This window comes from Pongo abelii, chromosome 8, assembly GCF_028885655.2.
Source record: "Pongo abelii isolate AG06213 chromosome 8, NHGRI_mPonAbe1-v2.0_pri, whole genome shotgun sequence".
NCBI lineage: Eukaryota > Metazoa > Chordata > Mammalia > Primates > Hominidae > Pongo > Pongo abelii.
Window position 1 is genome coordinate 108,635,533 of NC_071993.2, and position 22,865 is coordinate 108,658,397.

A 22,865-nucleotide genomic window follows, 5' to 3' on the forward strand; every position below is an offset into this window, starting at 1 on the left:
CCTGTAGCTCCAAAGGCCCTTCCTTAAAATGTGTAACATACCACATCTTCAAGAATTCAACCAAAGCCTCCAAATTCTTATTCTAGAGAGGCTCAAGGGAAGAAATCTGAGCAGATAAAGTATCTTAACATGGCACCCACATGTCAAAAATGTCTAAACAGTTTCAGAAGCACTAAGCATAACCCTGGGTCCTTTATGTGCATGAGCTTAAGATTCAGAACTTGGCTATGTTCACATCCTTTTCCTCCTGGCATTGGTTAGGTTCTGTATTTGCACGGCACTTGACCAGTATATGTGTTCTGCAAGATGTTAAAGAGATATTTAGCAGTGAAAAAAAGAATTTTATGGTCAAAACATTTTGCACGATGCTGGCTGAAACAAAAGTAAACAGGTCCCTCTATCACAGGACTTGTCAGTGCCTTTAATCCCTAATGGACATTGTGATCCCCAAGAGAGGGAATGTGGCGCACAGCATTTTCCCCACTCATTTGATTACAGAATTAGTTTTTCAAGAAACCCACAATACAACTTTTGGAAAGGCTGATCTAGTACTTTCTAAAAATGAACAATTGCAAGAAAGATGCCGATTTTTGGGGGGCAGGGAGCGGTGAACAGGCCTTCCTCTAAGTGAGTCATGAATTAGGCACTAGCAGACTAAGAGGTAGACTTTGTTCTCATACCTTCAAAATGACTTTTCCCTAGACTCCTCATCTGAAATGTGAGAAATAATTACACTGCTCTGCTTCCCAGGGTTTTTTTTAATTGTTTTTAATCATGAAACTGTGTTCTATATTAATCATCAAAACAGGTTCTCAACCCAAGTGACCAGACTTCAAAATCCCTGGTGACCTTCCAGCCTGAATGAAGGGATGAGGAGAATATGAACCAGACGTCACCCAGAAAGTTTTTACATCTCCAGCTTCTAGGCCATTATGATAAAGTCAAACTGCATCCAAGATAAGGGATGAAGTTCTCCCTTAGCAACTCACTTCTGGAGGGGACAAACACACATACCATTCATATCTGAACCTTGATTCAACTTTTTGATGTAGACTTTCTAAAGGAAAACTCAAAGAAACATGGGAGGTCAAAGCTGGAACTACAGGGGAAAAAGAAAAAGAAGTACTCAAAGACTATTTCCTTTTCTTTAAGGAGAATGAACTCATTACAGGGTTAGTGAGCAGGGGAAATATCATTCCTTTCAGTGAAATAGCTTTCCAGGAAAAGTATCTCAACATATTTACTATAAAACAATTTAATTTCCCTGTCCCATCACCTGCCACCCCATCCTCATCCCCCCTACAAAACCCACGGATTGTGGATTTCCTCTCATTCTTGGCAGAGTTACCAGAAGAAATATAATACCCCCTTCGGACTGCTCCCAACAGCTGCTGGAAAAAGACGGGAGAGCTGGGGGTATCCCTCCAAAGCTGCCTCTAAAAATGACCGTTCCCCCTTCCAACCCACACAGCCAGTGAGCATAAGACTTCTCTTTCTCTACTTTCTTAAAGCAAGGGGAGACCACAAAATCAACAGCGTACCCTAATCCAAAATACTTGCTTCCGGCCCATCTGTTCTCCTCAATATGACTCCAAACTGAAGCTTCTGTACAGTAACCACCACTCTATTTCTCCCCTAACATGTAACTATTAAAACAATCCTCTACCACCTCACAAGACCAGTATTTCTTATTTGTTTAATCTACCAATCTCCAAGTTAGGGTTCCTATCAAACTCCTATTCACTGTAATTTCCTATCTCTGCCCACCTGTCCCAATACCACACACTTCATACAAATACGAATCCCCCTCCAGGTCAAGAGACTTGAACAACAAAAGTCTAGGAACAAATTCATCAATGGCTACCCTACACCCCAGCCCTTGCCCAATATCCCTTGCCCAATATCATCATACACGAAATGCTCTTCAATTCGGTCTAAAAATGCCCCATCATCAGGCAACAGAGAGGCATCCAGTTATCCTTCAGCCTCTCAGCTGAGACCACCAACAAAGAAGTTCATGAATGTCAACTGGGGGCACAGGCAATATCTCTCTTTGCCGAGGAGAAACTGGAGAGAACCTCCAGCATCATTCCCCAAAGGTGACAGCCAGGGTTGAGTGAAGACCGTGAAAACTGTACAAGAGCTGGGGGAGAAAATATAATGTAAGGAATGATTTGGAATCAGGGGCAGGAGAAGGCGGAGGGATGAACTGGCTGACCCCAAATGTCTTTTCCATCTCTAACTCCTATGATTCTTTGACCTCCAATTTTGTGCTGTGGACAAGGAATGGAAAGTCAACAGACGTGGTGATGTTTTGAAAAAGCCTGGCAGTCTGCTCTTGTCATTTAGTGGCCTTTGCATGTATTTTTTAAGGTGTCTCCAAGCCCTGTCTTCATTTCACAGTTGTAACCTTTCTCAGCAATTTGAGCTCATGTCAAATACCAAAAAAGAAGAGGAAGAAGAAAGAATGTGCTGGCAATTAATTGTGGGCTAAAGAGGGGCGGCATGCACAGGGGCCCATTGGGTGGCCCAGACTTCCAGGGAGGGCAATGTGGACAGTTTGGATAAAATGAAGAACTGACTCAAAATTGAGACAAGGCAGCCAAACCTCTAACAGGAAGTAAATTATTTCTCCAGATAGTCTCATACTCATTTTTAGAGAAAGCTCAAGTATTTACATGATTCAGGGTACATAAACATATTCTTAATTACCATAACCATCTTGATTCAATTGATTACAACTGGAGTTCCATCTGAGCAAGACTACTGAATAGGAAGGACTTTCCTCCAGAGTAAACCAAATCTTTGGATTCTCAACCTTGACTCATGGTTGACACACCTGAGGTAAATTCTGAAGCTTAGCAAAAGTCAGTTTCTGCAGATCAAAGAAGGGAGCCTGCCAATTTTCACTGAAAATTCAAAACCCAATTTTCTCCTCTTTTTTTCAAACAGTTGATCTCATCTTAATTTTCAAATATTTTTGGAGCCTGGTCTCAAGAAGAAATCTGCCTAAATTTCTCCCAGTTCCATGGTTACAAGTCAGGACCAGAAACTAATCCAGTGCCAGGGTCAACCCAGAGCTAAGGTTAAGTTGTCACACACAAGTAATTCTTTTCTAAGTCACACATTCAAAAATAATTTTTAAAAAAACCTGTATACTTCTTCAGTGACCTCACTGTCAGTTGGGGATTTCAGCAGCTCAAGCACAATCTTTACCTTAGATGAAGGTTCCAGGTGCAAAAAAAAAAAAAATGAAAGTATGGAGTACCGAAATATTTTCAGAGCTCTCATTCCAGTATGAACTCATACTACAGATTGCTCATCTCACAGACTGTGAAGACATTGGGTTTCTCCATGTTTCTGCCTTGAAAGCTAGAAAATTCAGCCCCTACCATTCAAGTTTTACAAGACTGGAAAGGATATAAACAGCTTCTGTATTCTCATGGTCTTAGAGAAGGCTTCTTCCATTCTTCCAGTTCGCATTTGGAGGTAGTGATTGCACTAGACCATGTCCTGCTTCCACAGGTGTACTGTTTTATTTTGAACCTGTAAACTAAACTCTATTTTATTAACTCATAGAAACCATTAAAAATAAGGCCTTTCCAAATGCTGAAGACAATAAATACATCCATATTCGAAATCATTCCATGAATTAGAGAACAAATAAGTGGCTCTCCTCCCTGGGTAAGGCAGAAAACTGGAGAAAGCCTAAGCTACTTTGAGTTGTTAATTGTTTTCTGAAGATCACAGTTTAGGCCTTAAATGTAACCAGTTAGCAATACCATCTCCATTCAGAGTTAAGAAACTAGTTAGGAAACTATATGCTTTCTGGGCCAAGAAAATGCTCTTAGGCACAATCATTTTAAAACAAATAAACACACTCTGCTTATCTGTGTCTATCTCACCACTCTGGACGTTAATCATCACTGAAATAGATACCCCAGGCCCCCAGCCTCAAAGAGCTCCAAGGCTACAGGACCCCTCCACAGGAATGAATGTACATGCCAGGACCAAACACCTCAGGAGCCTCACTCCCTAAACACCTATTGTTAATTCCAGGCAAATCTATCATAGGCAAATGCAAGACAGCACCCAGGTACTGCTCAAAGGCTATTTAAAATAAAATTCCTGTTTGAGAATATGTGGCACTTAATTCGGGAGGAAGAGGATCAAGTAAGCTTTCTTTAACATAAAACTGGCAATAGAATCTTTTAAAAATAGCTTTACATGCACAGACGTACTTTTTCCTTCCATTATTTGTATTTGTTAATTTTCAGTATCAGAATTTGCAGATAGCGCTCCTGTTCTTCCCCTGTCATAATGTCTACTTCTTGCATTCAGTCTACTTTATCAAGTGACAGCTGAATTCCACTGTCTTGTTCTTGTAAACGGAACTAGGTTAGTTTGTCCTCTTACTCTTTAGGGAAAATTTGAAAGACTGCTATATGAAACATTTCTTTGATTCTTATTGTTATATTCAGGATATTTCTATTCCAACAGGCTTCATAAAATCTCCAAACAAAACTGATTTTAAATCAGATGACTGACTCCAACTATCTTTGTGTCCCTTTAAAAAAAAGAAAAGAAAATAAAGCTTAGGATATCTATTAGTGTTCACTGTTCGGGCAAGAGGCCTAAAGGGAAGCAAATTATTTGTCTGTGGTTTTAAAGTGGCCAGAATGCCTTCAAGCACAAGTATAAGACCATTAGCAAATCACAAGGAACCAAAGCAGTTCATCTTACTCAACAAAGCTATGATCAGTTAGGAACAGCCAAACTGAATGGGACTTGCCCTGGGCCGGAAGGTCAGTAAACCTTAGCAGTTTGTGTTTCTGAGAATCAAGAGGCTCTTCGTCCCGGAGTGCAGGCCAGAAGTCCACAGGTTCTGCTGTCATGTTTCCAAAAACATTCAGGACAGGTGAGAGAAACGAAGCAGAGTGCGTGTGTGTGCGTGTTCTTCCCTTTGTCTTTAGTCAGCACCTCCAAGTCAAACCATCCCCACTCTTGCTATATACAGACTAACTAGAGGAGAACCCAAACAATTAAAAAGTTCTGTTTTACAATTTATTGTGTGCTTACTATGTGCTTAATGCTGTACTAGCCAGCATTCTACATTTAAGCCTCATTTTGCCAGGCAAGGTTATTCCCATTCTTTATAGGTAATAAAACCTAGGGCCAGTGAGGTTATGTGGCTTCTGATCAAATCAAGTTTTGTGTAATGCTGATAAAAACTCATCTCACTTATCTAGTCTGCAGTTAATTAGCCCAAAGCAATGAACAACAGCCCTGCCACTATCCAAGCAGCCATACTCTTGCTGTACTTTGGGCCCGGGTTCGCTGACTCCCTAAGTGGACTGGGGTGCATGCCTTCTCCCTCCAGGGATGACAACCACCTCTCTCAGTGGCTTATTAAGTCTCTGCAGCTTTCCAGAAATGGACCACACTGGTAAACATTCTCTCCACCTGCTGTAACACGCATAACTTCTTCCCTCAATCCAGAAAACCCGAGCAGTGACCCTGCTCTTTATCAAGTGTTATGGTAAAATAACATCCCTAGAAGGCCAGGACACCTTACCCTAGGACACGGGCGAGAAACCAAAACACACGTCTAATAAATAATAAAGCCATATCATTTGACAATCTCAAAGCATTTTACACCATAAATTCACTTTCCTTTTTTTTGTTGTTATTACTGCTACAGAATGTAGATTCATTCCCAATATCTCTCTTTTAGAGCATTTGAAAATAAACACCAATTCTTTCATTCATTCACTCAATCTCTATATAAAGAGAGAGAAAGCCAAACTTTGCCTTAGCTAGCGTGGGTTCCAGTCACTTTAGACTTCTCTTATAGGTCAACTGATAATATCCTTTGAAAGATTTATTCTCATAAGAAAGGAAGAGAATAAAAAACTATTTCTGCAGGTGACAAGACTGCATGCCCAAGAAGTCCCAAGGAACAATTATCATGAACAAAATCATCCTAGAATAAAAAACCATCAAATTCAAAATTTATAAGAGTAATCTTCTACATTCAGTAATATCCAGCCAGAAAACATACTGAAGAGAGTATATTTGCAATAAAAACGAAATGCATAACATTTTCAGAAATACATAGGAGTAAGTGCAACAACAGATATGTAAGAACTTTATCATGAAAACCACAAAAGTCCTTGAAAAAGTACAGAATTTTTTTTTGATGGGGAGTTGAACAGAAGTGTAGAAGTGACACACACACATAAATCCAACAGGATAATCTTACCCTGACAGATTACTAGACTCTATCAAAAAGTAACAATATTTAAAATAGTATGGAAATGGAAAACTGTATCAGTGACACACAATGAAGAGTTCAGATATAGATCCAATATACACACATATATGTGTATGTGTATATACATGTGTATATTATATATAATATATATATAAACTTATATGGCAAAATAAGCTTTCCAAAACAAAGGAAATGAGAATTACTTAACAAAGTTGTAGACAACAATAGTAAGTTGAATTCACCTCTTGCACCAAAAGTGATATTGATGAAAGTGTTAACTATTAAAAAATCAAATTAGGCCGGGTGCCATGGCTCATGCCTGTAATCCCAGCACTTTGGGAGGTGGAGGTGGGCAGATAACCTGAGGTCGGCAATTCGAGACCAACCTGACCAAGATGGAGAAACCCTATCTCTACCAAAAATACAAAATTAGCTGGGTGTGGTGGTGCAAGCCTGTAATCCCAGCTACGCAAGAGGCTGAGGCAGGAGAATCGCTTGAACCCGGGAGGCGGCTGCAGTGAGCCGAGATCACACCGCTGCACTCCAGCCTGGGCAACAAGAGAGAAACTCCGTCTCAAAAAAAAAAATCAAATTTGTAAGAAAACCAGTGGGAAACAGATTTATCAGGTCTGTGGAGGAATTATAAATTTCTCAGCTTTGGGGAGAAAGAGAAAAAAAATCACAAAAGACTGGCAGAGCCTAATAAAGTGTAAAACAGTAAAGTAAAATGAATTGACTGGGTAAAATATCTGGATCAAAGATGACTGACTAGATTCTAACATCTAAGACCCACAAAGATTCCAAATTTATGGGAAAAACATGAAGACCCCAGTAATAAATGGGCAAAGAGTGGGAACAGACAGTCTCGCAGGTGAAACAAACACACGAGAATATATTTATCCCAGCCAGTGGTAAAAGAGATGCAAAATAACACAACTTTGGTACCTTAAATGACCAGTAAAGTAGCAAAGATTTTCTAAATTCTCACATAAAATTTGTTCACTCTGTGCTGGTCCCACTATAACTTGGTACAGCACCTCTGCAAACCATAACCTTTGCTATAATGCCACCTTGAGACTTTATCCTAAGGAAATAATTTTTAAAAAATATGTATGGTAATGACATGTGACTTATATTTCAGTAAAGCTGTTACTCAAAAATGTGTTATTTCATTATTATCTATAATAACAAAAAGCTGAACACAACATGTAAGTTTAATAGTAGAGGGAGGTTCTTTAATCTCATTATGGGACAGCCCACAAACATTTACTATGTACCTATTCTGTTAGGATCAGTAAGATAGCAATTATATGTGCAACTGAAAAGGTTTTTAAATGAAAATAATTGTCTAGAGGTGATGGTATTATGGCTTTTTATGTTTTTAAAAACGTTCTTTAATGTCGTCATAATGTACTAGAAAGAACTACTTTTTAAAAAATGGGTGGAATAGGGGGCAATCTGAAAGCTCTTACTCCCCCAATTCCCTACATGTTTTTTCCTTCCTATTTAACAGCTTAAGTGGTTCAGAAAAGTTTTTCATTCACAGGTCTCAGACCCTACCAAAAAAAGGCCAAATTGCAATACCATGTCTTGTACACATCCTGGACAGACTCCAGCCTCCTGCCTCAAGCAGGCCCCCTTTTTCGTGTCGCTCTGCCTATATGAAGTCACAAACTATGGCTGAACACTGGGACCGAGGGCCTTCCCTTAAGGTCCGAGCCCTGAAGCTTAACAACCTTTAGAAAAGGGTAGGGAGGATGAAAGATTAAAGTCCACAAAAATTTATGATAGACCACTTAAGGAACCTGAGTCCTAAACCTGGACTCAAGGAATCGTCCAAAGCACGAAGGAACCACATAGACCAGACTGGCTCCTCTGGGGCTAAGGAACCGGGACAGCTAAACCTCTGCAAAAACACACAATCGAAAGCCGCAGGGAGTGCCTAAGATGGCTAATTGTGAGGAGCGGCCCACCGGGGAGGGTGCCTACTGAGGGATGCTCTCGGGAGGCTGCCTCAGATGGAGGCCTTGGGGAGGAGGGGCAAAGGGGTCCCCGAGAGTGCTCGGGAAAGGGTGTAGGCGGAGGCCAGGTGTAGGCCTAGAAACTCGGGGTGCGACACGACCCTGGGCCGACCAGGCCGCAGCGCCCCGCCCTTTCCCGGGACGCGGGGCCGGCCCGGGGCGGGGAGCGGGCGGGCGAGCGGACGCTTACAGGTCGGTGCCGAGCCGCGTGAAGCCGGAGTTGAGCGAGGCCCGGGCTATCCGGCGCCAGAGCAGATCGCAGCTGGTGAAGCGCCGCAGCCAGCGGCACACCTGGGCCAGGCGGCCGAGGGCCCGCATGTCCAGGTAGGAGCAGATGAGCAGCAGCAGCTCCTCCGGCAGACGCCAGAGCGCAGGCCCCGCGGCCAGGCGGGCAGCCGACTCCCGAGCCGCCTCCTCCTTCTCCTCCTCCCCGGCCGCCGCCGCCATGGCCACCCCTGTCCCCGCGATGTCGGCCCAAGCCTGACCCCTTCGTCCCTGTGCTCTTCCCGGCCTGGCGCCCTCCCGCCGCCTAGCCCTGACCCTCCATTCCTCCTTCTTCCCATACTCTCTTCCTTGTGCTTCTTTCCCGGCCCCTGCGCTCCCCTCAACTCCCTTGACGATGCCTCTTGCCCCTTCCTCCGCGCTTCCGCCTCCCTCTGCTTCCTCCCTTGGGCATGCCCTCGCTCCCGCGTCAGCCCCCGGCCCCGCTGCCTCCTTCGCCGTCTGCGGCCCGGGCTTCCCTTCCGCCCCGCTTCCTCTTCCGCCTTGCCCCGCTCTCGCTTTTCCCTTCCCCTTCCCTTTCCTTCGCTTCCCCCTCGCCACCCTCCCTTCCTGCAGCTTCCTCGCCTCTCCGCCCTCGCCCTCGCCGGGCCCGCCGTTCCCGGGGGGCCCCGAGCGGCCCTGGCTGCCCATGAGCGGCCGCGGGGCCGGCCCGACGCGGAGCCCAGCCCGAGCCGCCACCGCCGCCGCCCCGGGAGGAGGCGACACCATGTCGGACCGGGTCACATGGGGCGGCGCGGGCCGAGCCCTGGGCACGCCCCTCACACCTGCGGCCTTGGAGCCACTTCGGGGTGCGGGCTGGGGCCGGGGCGCTGACACCACCCCCGCATCCCCGAGAGCGCTTGGTGGAAGCACAGGAGTTCGCGCTGCAAACACGTGAGGCCGGTTTCAGGGCCCTGCCTGAGGCCACAAGAGGACACGCTGCCCTCAGGAAGCGGCCAGTTGGAGCACCTGCCCTCAAGAAGCCCCTAGTTGGGTGGCCTTGCCCCTCTAGAAGCCCTCCTCTTCCTCGAGTGATGCCTCCTTTCCACGGGCCACATGTGAGGGCCCAACGAATCTGCAGCCCTAGAAGTTGACAGGTTCCATAGCTTAGGTTCTCACACAGGCCGGGAAGCACGGTCCTGGCGTGAGCTTGGGTGTTAGACATATTTGGGGATTTGCAGTCTTCTAGATCCTGAGTCCATTAACTTCAAAAACAGTCATGTATCAGGAAATGGCACAGCTAGGGCTTATCAGTCACCACCCAAGTGCAAGTTGATTCTCCAAGGACTCAGCATCCATTCTTCATAGCACCCATTCGATTCACATGGCATTAATCTGAAGGGAGAGCTACTGAGGTCTAGACCTGTGCTGTCCATCAGTGTCCTCCCTCGTCACATGTGGCTGCTGAGCATTTGAAATGTGGCTAATACAAATTGAAATGAGCTATAAGTGAGAAATGCACACCAGATTTTGAAGCCATACCAAAAAAAGAATGCAAAATATCTTATTAATAATTTTATATTGATTACGTGTTGAAGTGTTAATATTTTGGATACGCTGTATTGGGCTAAATACAATATATTTTAATGTAACTACTAGAAAATTTAAAATTATGCATGGGACTTGCATTTGTGGCTCGGGTTATTTTTCTATTAGCATTGGGCTAGGCAGTAAAACTTGGAGGAGGGGAGGAAGATGCCAATTTCTGTCTGTTTATCCTGTACTCCCAATCCAGATAGGAAGGATTGGGGAGTCTTCTTTTGTACTTATCTACATCTTAACACTCATTTTCAGGGAGCAGAGAAGAATAAAAATTGACTCCGAAAATTATTCAACACCTAGCATAGCCAAAGAGAAACCTAGGGAAGAAACTACATTGTATTATGGTACTGCAAGAAGCATCATGTAACAAGGTCAGACCGGAATCTGGCTTTGCCCTAGAATTACTTTTTGATCTTAGCAAAACAACAACAAAAAGCCTCACCTATCTTGGCCTTTTAGTGTTCTCAATCTGTAGTGGAGATAATGCCTCTGCCTTACTTTCGAGGGATAAATGAGATGATCCCTGTAAAATGCTTTGAACTCCTCTAAGAAAATTCTTAATAATAGTTACAGGTCAAATCCTGTTACAAAAAAATGCCATCCCTCCCCTCCAAATGCAACAAAGACTTTGTGTAGAAAACGATTTCCAAACTCAAGGCAGTGGTTTATTGAAAGCAATATTTTATACATTTCAATGCGGCCAAAGAATTTAAGCCATCTTTTAGAGACCATTATAAAGAAATTTACTTATTCACAGGTATCATACTGTTAGAAGACTATTGAGGCAGGAATACTTCACATTTAGGTGGTGTCATGAGTTCAACATTTATTGATTTTGCTACATTTGTGCACTATGAGCTACTCAAGAAGGAAGACAAATGATATAGCAGGAATATGGTTCCTGCATTTTGTGTTTAGATTTGTGTTAGAGATGTTTGTAATTTCTTACTGTTTGAGTACTTAACTCATTCAGGATACATAGTAAAGCTGAGTAGTTCATCTATATTCTATCTCATTTTTAGTGGAGGCACTAAAACTTCTTTAACCCAACATAAATCAGGATCAAAATCCATAATCACACAAGTGTAATGTACTTTATTTTCATTAATGGAGAGGTTTTTTTTTGAGACATAGTCTGGCTCTGTCGCCCAGGCTGGAGTGCTGTGGCGCGATCTCGGCTCACTGCAAGCTCCACCCCCCCGGGTTCACGCCATTCTCCTGCCTCAGCCTCCCGAGTAGCTGGGACTACAGGCGCCCGCCACTATGCCCGGCTAATTTTTTTGTATTTTTAGTAGAGACGGGGTTTCACAGTGTTAGCCAGGATGGCCTCGATCGCCTGACCTGACCTCGTGATCCGCCTGTCTCGGCCTCCCAAAGTGCTGGGATTACAGGCGTGAGCCACCTTGCCCGGCCTTTTTTTTTTTTTTTTTTTTTTTGAGACGAAGTCTTACTCTGTTGCCCAGGCTGGAGTGCAGTGGCGTGATCTCGACTCACTGCAAGCTCCGCTTTCCGGGTTCACGCCATTCTCCTGCCTCAGCCTCCCGAGTAGCTGGGACTACAGGCACCCACCACCACGCCCAGCTAATTTTTTGTATTTTTAGTAGAGACGGGGTTTCACCATGTTAGCCAGGATGGTCTCAATCTACTGACCTCGTGATCCGCCCGCCTCAGCCTCCCAAAGTGCTGGGATTACAGGTGTGAGCCACCGCCCCCGGCCCTCATTAATGGAGAAATTAAAGCATCATTTGAAAACATCAAAGCGGCCGGGCGCGGTGGCTCACGCCTGTAATCCTAGCACTTTGGGAGGCCCAGGCAGGCAGATTGCCTGAGCTCAGGAGTTCAAAACCAGCCTGGACAACACTGTGAAAACCCGTCTCTACTAAAAAATACAAAAAAATTAGCCGGGCGTGGCGACAGGCGCCTGTAGTCCCAGCTACTGGGAAGGCTGAGGAAGGAGAATTGCTTGAACCCGGGAGGCGGAGGTTGCAGTGAACCGAGGTCGTGCTACTGCACTCCAGCCTGGGTGAGAGAAAAAAAAAACAACAACATCAAATCATCCTCTTTCACGTTCAAACTAGAGATCAGGTAAACTCTTAGCCTAGAATTTGTAATGTAATGAGATTTCCAAAAAAGTCAACATACTCAGTATGCAGGAAAAAAAGCAAAGCCAAAATGGAAAATTGGCATATAATCTGTTATTTGGTGGTGATGTATGTCCCTAAATTACCAAACATGTGATAAAGAGAACAACAAAGAAGAAAACCTTTAGCCTTAGCTCAGAGAAGCAGCTAGAATTTTTCATCAACTCTCCCTTTCCCTGCCCCCAACAAAGAAAAATCCAATTTGGGATGTAACCAAACTTTTAAAAATTGTGTCATAAAATTTACTTTTAAAATTTTTTTGGGGATAGATTGTCAAAAAAAAAAAAAGCAACTGAAAAGATGTGGCTGAAAAGATGAGTTTGTAATAAAAGTAAATGCATGTCTTTATGAAGGACCTGAATAGCATTTTTCTATCAAAGAAAATAAATATATTAATACTCAGAAAAGAGGAAGGTAGAAAGACTTTGGTGGACTTGACCATCTTTTTTTTTGAGACAGAGTCTCACTCTGTTGCCCAGGCTGTAGTGCAATGGCACGATCTCGGCTCACTGAAACCTCCGCCTCCTGGGTTCAAGTGATTCTCCTGCCTCAGCTTCCTGTGTAGCTGGGATTACAGGCACCTGCCACCACGACCAGCTAATTTTTGTATTTTTAGTACAGACGAGGTTTCACCATGCTGGCCAGGCTGGTCTTGAACTACCAATCTCAGACCATCCGCCCACCTTGGCCTCCGAAAGTGCTGGGATTACAGGCATGAGCTACCCTGCCGGGCCCAGAACATCTTTAAGTAAAAGTCATCAACTCCCTTGAAGTTCAGATTCAGGAATCATCATGAAATAAGGTAGGGAGGTGAAATCTACCTTTGTTTTCATAAAGCTTTTTTATTTAAAAAAATTAATTTATAGATTAATAAACTGAAAACAGTGGACACAATATTGGCTGGGTGTGGTGGCTCACGCCTGTAATCCCAGCACTTTGGGAGGCCGAGGCGGGCAGATCACCTGAGGTCAGGCTGGTCTACCTGGCCAACATGGTGAAACCCTGTCTCTACTAAAAGTACAAAATTAGCCAGGCGTGGTGCCGCGCACCTGTAGTCCCAGCTACTAAGGAGGCTGAGGCCGGAGAATCATTTAAACCCAGGAGGCGGAGGTTGCAGTGAGCTGAGATTGCACCACTTCACATCAGCCTGAGTGACAGAGCGAGACTCCATCTCAAAAACAAACAAACAAAAAAAACTTAAGACACAATATAAATTTCATAATTTTGTGGGTATTTAGAAACACTAACATTAATTTACCTTTTTTTTTTTTTGAGACAGTGTCTCACTCTGTCACCTAGGCTGGAGTGCAGTAGCATGATCTTGGCTCACTGCAGCCTTGACCTCCTGGGCTCAAGCAATCCTCCCATTTCAGCCCCAGAGCAGCTGGGCCTACAGGTGCCTGGCTAATTTTTTTATTTCATTGATGAGGTCTCACCATGTTACCTAGGCTAATAGTTTACTTTTAAAGAGGATTTTAAAGCAGAGATATAAAGTTCTTTATGTTAGTGTGTACATGTAAGTGACATGCATGATGGTGATTGTTGCTGTTATTGGTAGCACATAGTATACGTTTAGGATTGTAAAAAGGCTAGAATTTTGTGTTCTGGCCATTCTTATAAACAGATGACAGAATCACCTATTCACACATTCATTACATTGGTGCCCACATACCCGTTGGTTATACCCTCAGGGCCCCTCAGGAGCTGGTAGATTTAACAGGAAAATTATTCTGAGATGAATGAGAGAGAAAGAGATTATTTTGTGAGTGACAGATTTCAATATCATATGTGGGCCCAGATGCTCACCATTATTCCTCTATAATAGCATTGGCTTACATTTACTATAAGCACTTACTATATGCCAGTCACTATTAGAAGAGCTTTCCAGCCAGCCACGGTGGCTCACACCTGTAATCCTGGCACTTTGGAAGGCTGAGGTAGGAGGATTGTTTTTGAGCCCAGGAGTTCAAGACCAGCCTCCAGGAGTTCAAGACCAGCCTGGGCAACACTGGAAGATCCTGTCTCTACAAAAGAATTTTAAAAAATTAGCTGGGCTTGGTGACACACATCTGTGGTCCCAGCTACTTCGGAGGCTGAAGTGGGAGGACCAGTTGAGCCTGAGAGGTCAAGGCTGCAGTGAGCCATGATCACACCAAGGCACTCCAGCATGGGCAACAGAGCAAGACCCTGTCTAAAAAAAAAAAAAAAAAGAAAAAAAGTTAATCATGTAGACTTTCAAACTCTTAATGCTTTTCATAATCTTTTTTCAAAACTTCAAAGGGATTGTTAGGAACTAAAGTGTCTTGCAAAAGAACATTTAGCTAAAATTTGGTAATTCCTTCATTTTGTTTCAGCTTCATTTTCTTCCATTTCTTCATTTTGCTTCATCCTCATTTAGTAACTATGTACGGTATGTGTGAGCCTTTTGTGTAAATTTATCTCTCTGTGTATATATGCAAAGGGAAGGTTTGTGGAATAATGTTAATAATGATTTTTTAGGTGATAGAATTTTGGGATTTTACTTTGTACTTTTCTGTATTACTTAACTTTTTAATAAGAAGCATGTACACCTTTACAAAATAAAGTCTTTAAAAAAATAGAGTTGTCATGAGTCTATACACCATGCAAAAAGAAATTTGGTGATTTGAAACCTAGATCATTGCCAGAGTTTTAACCAGCTACCCAAGTTTCCTCAAACCTTATTTAAATAAGGCTGGGTGTGGTGACTCATCCCTGTAATCCCAGCACTTTGGGAGGCTAAGGCAGGAAGATTGCTTGAGCCCAGGAGTTCAAGACCAGCCTGGGCAACACAGCGAGACCCCCGTCTCTAAAAACTATAAGAATAAATTAGTTAGGTGTGGTGGTGTATACCTGTAGTCCCAGCCACTCATGAAGCTGAAGCTAGAGGATTACTTGAGCCCAAAAAGTTGAGGCTGCAGTGAACCATGTTCATGCCACTGCACTCCAAACGGCAACAGAATGAGACCTTGTCTCAAAAAATACTAAAACTTTAAAAATTAAAATAAAATGTGTTTCATGTAATAGTAAAATAAACAAGTTAAAAGTCTTAGAAAGGAAAAGAAACAAGAAGTCTCACAGTGAATGCTGTATTTGTAAATATTCAAGCTTCTCAAAAATAGAGGAAAAGACTCTAAAATGTTATTTTCAGAAATTTTCTATTGGGTTGGTAGTTTATATCTTGAAATACCATCAAGATCTGCTCTGGTTTTATATGAATCCATCTTCTTTGCCATATTCAAAGATAAAATATTTTTACCACCTATGAAATAATTTCAAGCAAGTGCTATTTAAAAATAGTTATTTCGGCCAGGCGCGGTGGCTCATGCCTGTAATCCCAGCACTTTGGGAGGCCGATGTGGGTGGATCACAAGGTCAAGAGATCAAGACCATCCTGGCCAACATGGTGAAACCCCGTCTCTACTAAAAATACAAAAATTAGCTGGGCATGGTGGTGCGCGCCTGTAGTCCCAGCTACTCAGGAGGCTGAGGCAGGAGAATCCCTTGAACCCGGGAGGTGGAGGTTGTAGCAAGCCGAGATTGTGCCACTGCACTCCAGCCTGGTGACAGAGCGAAACTCTGTCTCAAAAAAATAAATAAATAGAAATAAAAATAGTTATTTTATGCAGAAGAAAAAAAACTGGAAGGAAATATGACAAAAAGTTAGAAATGGTTGCTTGTGAGAGGTGGAATTATGGGTAGTTCTATTTGCTGCTGCTTTATACTTTTCTTGCATTTTTAAAGTCTTGTGCAGTGAGTATGTATTACATAGATAATCATTTTTTTTAAAGAAAAAAACCTCAGAGGTATTTACACCTAAATGTAAGAAAGAACTTAATTAAGCTAGTTCATTTTAATATTTTTAAGGAAGGGCTGCACATAGTGACTTTCTTTCAAAGAGTACAATATGGAAAGGGGGGATGGGGAGGGCAACTCGACAGTGGAGAAGCCTGACAAGAACTACCTCAGCCAGGTGATCAAGGTCAGCATCACTAGTCATAAGTCATATTGATAGTAGGTCTTGATACAATGTGATGAAAATGGCAAGTTCATTAAAACTGGGAAAGCTGAGAAACTGTCACAGCCAAGAAGAGCCACAGGAGACATGATGACTAAAGGTAATCTATCCTGGATGGGATCCTGGAACAGAAAAGAAAAAGGACATTACGTAAAAACTAAGGAAATTGGATCAGTTTGTTAATAATAACAATCATAATATTATAAAATGTGATAATAGGGGTGTATGGAAACTCTCTACTATCTTCACAATTTTTCTGTAAATCTAAAACTGTTCTAAAAAATAAAGTTTTTAAAAGTTTCATCTTAGGATGGGCGTGGTGGCTCACACCTGTAATCCCAGCACGTTGGGGGGCTGAGGCGGGCAGATCACTTGAGGTCAGGAGTTCAAGACGACCCTGGCCAACATGGTGAAACCCCATCTCTACAAAAAATACAAAAATTAGCCAGGTGTGGTAGTGGGCACCTGTAATCCCAGCTACTCAGGAGGCTGAGGCTGGAGGATTGCTGGAGCTCAGGAGTTGCAGGTTACATGAGCTATGATCCCACCACTATGCTCCAGCCTGGACAACAGCTGTAAGATGTTTTCCAAAGGGTCACATAACATCATTCCAAGACACTGTCCTAATTTTATAAGTGAGAAAAACAGACATTTCCCATCACTAATTTTTATATAAATTATATATGTATATGCATTTAAATATATGGTATGTAAATGCATAGCTGTGTCTACAAAAGTTAAGGACCACATGTCTATAATGAACAGTAGAGCAAGTAAGGAGGTGGGCAGGTGGGCAGGATAGAGATACACAATGTAATTTTTTTGGCGGAAAAAAAAACAGCTCTCCGGGGTTTTGCCAGTTAGTAATGCTGTTATTAGTATGCAATGGCCTTCTTTGTGTCAACAGTGTACATTCCAAGAGATTTTAAATAAAATATAGAGCATACCATCAGCATTCAGATCTAAGATTAAATTCTTGTATTGCCATTGCCATGTGACATCAGATTTTGTGATTTTTCTAAGCCGGGCGTGGTGACTCGCACCTGTAATCCAAGCACTTTGGGAGGCCAAAGCAGGCAGATCACTTGAGGTCAGGAGTTTGAGACCAGCCTGGCCAACATGGTGAAACCCCGTCTCTACTAAAAATATAAAAATTATCTGGGCATGGTGATAGGCGCCTGTAATTCCAGCTACTCGGGAGGCTGAGGCAGGAGAATCGCTTGACCCTTGGGAGGTGGAGGTTGCAGTGAGTTGAGATCGTGCCACTGCACTCCAGCCTGGGAGACAGACTCTCTCAGAAAAAAAAAAAAAAAAAGATTTTGTTATTTTTCCAGTCTCTGCCAGTCAGAAGACTGAGTCATTTGGTAACAGATAATGGAAGATAAATAAAAACTTGAAGATGAAGGGAACCACAAAACCTTGTGAAATTTACATGATCACTGGGGATTTCTTACCTTGCCTTCAGATTCTAGGTTCTTTTTAAAAGTATAAGTAAATAATCAGTCACCACTAAGATAGAATATGTACAAATATTACCTTATGAGTTCTTTCTTTTCCAAGAAAATAATGAGAATTAAGTTCCAGAAAAAAATTTGCTTCTAAGCATCTTTAGTTTTTCTGGAAGAAAGTGCCAGGTTAAATACAAAATTCTTATTTCTGATTCTATTATTATTACTACTATTTAACAATGCCAAAGTTTAAGTAAATTTTTTCATTTGAGACATTTATTACACTGAATGAAACCACAGGATATCATTTATTTATATTGTCCTAGGTTTCAAGTCCTGTTAAAAATGTGGAAAAAAATGTGAAAAACACACAGGACAACTTTTCTGGAGTATCATTCAATTACAGTATCTTCAACAGATGGTGGATTGTGTTAAGTTGTTAAATATAAACACAAGTTTTAATGTGAATGGAATAAGAATAGATTTTAATTTTTTTGTTTTTTACTTTAGTAAAAAATGTATACACACATATTCAAAAACATATAATACACACACACATATGTATATATATAAAAAATACACACACACACACACACCAAGTAAAGAGCAATTATAGTCTTTGGACCAAAATTTAACTGTTATCCTTTGAGAAACTATGTCACTGCTTCTAAAAATATATACTATAAAATGTGCCTTTTCCCCTTTCTTATAGCAGCTGTTTGAAATACAAATAGATGAATGAGGAAAATCCCCTATGTTTAAAATCCACCATGAAGAGAAAAGCAGGAAGAAGTTCAAGCTAGCCCCTGGGGATTTTCCCAGGTTCAGTAGATTGACCTGGAAACAAGGAGTGCAGCTTGAGCTCTTCTTCCTTTAGCAGAACAAGCACTGGTCAGAGAAATTTCCAAACACATGGAGCTTAGCGAGACCACCTGCTCCTAACACAGGACAATGGCCACTGGACCACCAACTCTGTTGCTTCAAGTCAACACCAGCTCTCCTTCACAACAGATGACAGGCTTTCCGCTAGAAGAGTTTCCCAGTAAAAGAGTGAGCAAAGAAATGCTAAACTTCACATCTGCAATAGAAGCTGATAAATAAGAAGTGAAATGGACAAATTAAAAAGCTGAAACTGAATTCAGTCTTATAGTAGAATCAAACAATAATTACATCGATATCAGCCCTGGCAAGACAGAGTTAAGAGCTCAAATTATCTCTTGGCAAGGGTGTGGGTCTGTAAATGCTATGCAGCAACTAATGAGTGGAGAGGAATTTTTGACCAGGTGCTCATGCATTCCCTACACTGCACCAAGCTCAGTACATATGTGGCACAATCCAGCAACTTTATAATCTCTCAAGATCTCCATCTCTGGCCGGGCTCGGTGACTCACACCTGTGATCCCAGCACTTTGGGAGGCCAAGGCAGGTGGATCACCTGAGGTCAGGGGTTCGAGACCAGCCTGACCAACAAGGTGAAACCCCATCTCTACTAAAAATACAAAAATTAGGCCGGGCGCGGTGGCTTATGCCTGTAATCCCAGCACTTTAGGAGGCCGAGGCGGGTGGATCATGAGGTCAGGAGTTTGAGACCAGCCTGGCTAAGATGGTGAAACCCTGTCTCTACTAAAAAATACAAAAATTAGCCGGGTGCGGTGGCGAGCGCCTGTAATCCCAGCTACTTAGGAGGCTGAGGCAGGAGAATCGCTTGAACCCGGGAGGCGGAGTCTGCAGTGAGCTGAGATCATGCCACTGCACTCTAGCCTGGGCGACAAAGTAAGACTCCATCTCAAAAATAAAAAAACAAAAATTAGCTGGGCATGGTGGCAGGCGCCTGTAGTCCCAGCTACTTGGGAGGCTGAGACAGAAGAATTGCTTAAACCCGGGAGGCAGAGGTTGCAGTGAGTCTAGATCACACCACTGTACTCCAGCCTGGGCAACGGAGTGAGACTAAATCTCAAAAACAAAAAGATCTCCATCTCTTGGACCATACAATAGGAGAGGAACCACAATGGTCAGACCCAATAACTTCCTTAACTCCTGTAAAAGAATTGAGGTCAACCAGATGTTGCAATTTTTCTGATTTGAGTCTTTAGTCACGTATGAGATAGCATGTTGGAGTTTAATTAAAGATGTGTAAAGTAATAATATTTAATGATATTTTGCAGGGATAAGAGAATTAAAGTTAATATCAGCTATTAGAAGAAAATTTTGATGCTGTGTGTGTCTTATGTTAGCCCACATAAGAAATAAATGAACAACAGAATTTTAAGTGTTTAAGCAGTTATGTCATGACCCAATCTAAGTGGGATCTATGAGGGGACTGAGAGGAAGTAATTGAAAGTCTTGGGCTGCACATGGTGGCTCACATCTATAATCCCAGCCCTTTGAGAGGCCAAGGCGGGTGGATCACTTAAGCCCAGGAGTTCAAGACTAGCCTGGGCAACATGGCAAAACCCCGTCTCTACTAAAAATACAAAAATTAGGCTGGGCACGGTAGCTCACACCTGTAATCCGAGCATTTTGGGAGGCCAAGGCAGGCAGATCACGAGGTCAAGAGATCAAGACCATCCTGACCAACATGGTGAAACACAGTCTCTACTAAAACTACAAAAATTAGCCTGGCGTGGTGGCAGACACCTGTAATCCCAGGTACTCAGGAGGCTGAGGCAGGAGAATCACTTGAACCCAGGAAGTGGAGGTTGCAGTGAGCTGAGATCGGGCCACTGCACTCCAGCCAGGTGACAGAGCGAGACTCTGTCTCAAAAAAAAAAAAAAAAATTCAAACATTAGCCGGGTGTGGTGGCCCAAGCCTGTAGTCCCAGCTACTTGGGAGGCTAAGGTAGGAGGATCGTCTGAGCCTGGGAGGCAGAACTTACAGTGAGCAGAGATGGTGTCATTGCCCTCCAGCGTGGGTGACAGAGTGAGATCCTGTTTCAAAGAAAAAAAAAAAGTCTTGGTATCATACAGCTTTCACAATGCTGGTTTTTAAAAACTATAAACCCACATCACTTTTGGTAATTTTTTGAAGTTTTAAAACATTTAGAAAATAAAATTTAAATTATTTTTCAGTAGTCTTCCATGTTATAAATAAAATCACTTATTCAACAGTATCCAAGATAGAGTCATAGAAACAACCTGAGTAGGAACAAGACACTGACAGAGAATAGAAGTGTTGGGAACAAATGTCTCCCAAACTGTTTAAATAAATCATGGAATATCCGTAGAATAGAATAATAAGCAGCTGTGAAAAAAATGAGAAAGATTGTATGTATCACTAGAGAAGGATCTCTAATATACATTAAGTGAAAAAAAAAGCAAAATTCAGAACAGTGTGTATAATATATTGCCATTTGTGGAGGGGAAAACTGTATTTGTGTGCTTTGACTCATGTACACCAAATATCTCCATAAAGATACACAAAAACCTAGTACTAGTGTTTCCCTGTAAGGAGGGGAATTTGGGTGGATGGGACACAGAATTTCTTGTCAATTGTATACTATTTTATACCTTTTAAATGTTTATTAACTATTTGCATGTATAACCTATTGAAAAGCGTTTCATCTCTAAGGGGACTCTCTAAAAAGTGAAAGGGCATTTTTAGAGCATGTTTTGGGTAAATGGAAGAGTCCATAATGAAAGAAATTGCCCTTATTTTGCAATAGAGAGCTATAGTGCAGAAGGGAGAGTGGGGATTTGCAATGTGTTAACTGGGATATCTGAAGTTAGATCAAAATTAATACCCAGATTGTGAAAATAGGATAATTATTGACAGAAGGAAACAGAATAAAATTCATTCATTGCATTTAAGTAAGCAATGATATGTTAGGAAATGGACTAAACAGGAAGAAAATACTATAACTCAACCAAAAATTATAAAAAGAACAAAAAATTATGGAATAAAGCTTCAGCATGTTGTAACATCACAGTAAAATGTATAAATAAATTTTCAAATGAATCCTATCATATGTACATATCAGTAAAAAAAAAATTTCAATTTCATAGAACCCTGACACACACGCAAACACATACACACCCAAAACACATACATACACATACAGACACTATAAAAAGCCAATGAGAGCATTGCGATAATTCTGGACTTTTATGACTATTTCTTTAATAAAGGTCATTCTTTGCATTTTTACTGCCCTAAATTTACCTCTTTAAGTCACAGCAATGCTGATTGAGCTTTTTTCTTTTTTAGCTTTGTTTCTAACCAAATCTTTTGTACATTTCTGGAATTTAAGCCACCTCAGTTACCGCTTATCTATAACACCATTGCTTTGAGGGATTAAAGTAGGTTTTTTGTAATACACTTAGATCGAGTTATCTAAGTTGAGAAGAATATCCTGTTTGAGTTGGGAAATCTTTTTTTTATTTTTATTTTTTATTTATTTATTTTTTGATCTTGAGTTGTTTTGATTTCCCCTGAGAGCAGTAATCTTCAGCAAGTGATATTTCTAAAAACCCCCAAACACACCACAAAACATTCCAAGTGATTTTAACTCCTGAATGAGGTTGGGCTACCTGAGTGATTCTCTCTCTTCTCTTCTTTGGCAGAAAGGATTAGAAACCTCCACAGAACTTGCTCTCTATTAAAGTGGAGTGCTGTGCATTCATTGGCAAGAGGTGAATTGTTTTCAGATTACATGCGAAAGAGTGTGTGTGTGTTTCTTTCCCACATCAAAGACTTGGATGGAAGCAGTTCTGAGTATTGCCAGGGATGCAAGAATTGGTGCTAAAGTGATTAACAAAATTGCTTTTCTGCAAAAGAAGCACAAAACATTACCTAGGGATTAGAGGAGGAGAGGGCAAGATTAAAGGTGATGTTGAATTTTGGGTAGAATATCTTATCCATCTTTTTCAAATCATGCTTCAAGGATTCTGTGTCCCTCCTTAAGGAAACCTGAACAAATCAAAGTCTTGCTTTCTTAAGTTTTGTACACAGAGGCACTGACAAGGTAAAATTAAAACTACTAACATAAGCAGCACTTACGAAGTGACCTTTATATCTTTATCTCACACTACAAATACATTTTGCATGTATTTTATTTGGCATACACCAAAGACTCCATGGATCAAAGCCTCTTTGATTTGTAATTGGTTTGTGTGTCCACCTGTTGGGCTTAAATGATAGTGTTT

General features: G+C 41.8%; 1 protein-coding gene and 1 long non-coding RNA gene across 4 annotated transcripts in view; both read right to left on the minus strand.

The window, feature by feature from the left end:
* The window catches only part of FBXW4 (F-box and WD repeat domain containing 4), an 85,651-nt gene extending 76,378 nt beyond the window's left edge, over positions 1-9,273 (minus strand). Inside the window, exon 1 of one of the 3 annotated variants that reach the window (XM_002821084.3) lies at positions 8,486-9,273. In XM_002821084.3, coding sequence (XP_002821130.2) covers positions 8,486-9,207 — 722 coding nt within the window. In that variant the 5' untranslated portion in view covers positions 9,208-9,273. The remainder of the gene's footprint in view (positions 1-8,485) is intronic. The other 2 variants (XM_063727712.1, XM_054523399.2) reach the window with 2 other exon arrangements.
* Positions 9,274-16,078: 6,805 nt separating this feature from the next.
* On the minus strand, positions 16,079-22,585 carry LOC129048474 (uncharacterized). Its single transcript, XR_008510852.2, has 4 exons — positions 22,251-22,585; positions 20,600-20,651; positions 18,561-18,813; positions 16,079-16,397 (listed from the first exon to the last, which is right to left on the minus strand). It is a non-coding gene; the product is annotated as an uncharacterized LOC129048474 (long non-coding RNA).
* Between the last annotated feature and the right edge of the window lie 280 nt (positions 22,586-22,865).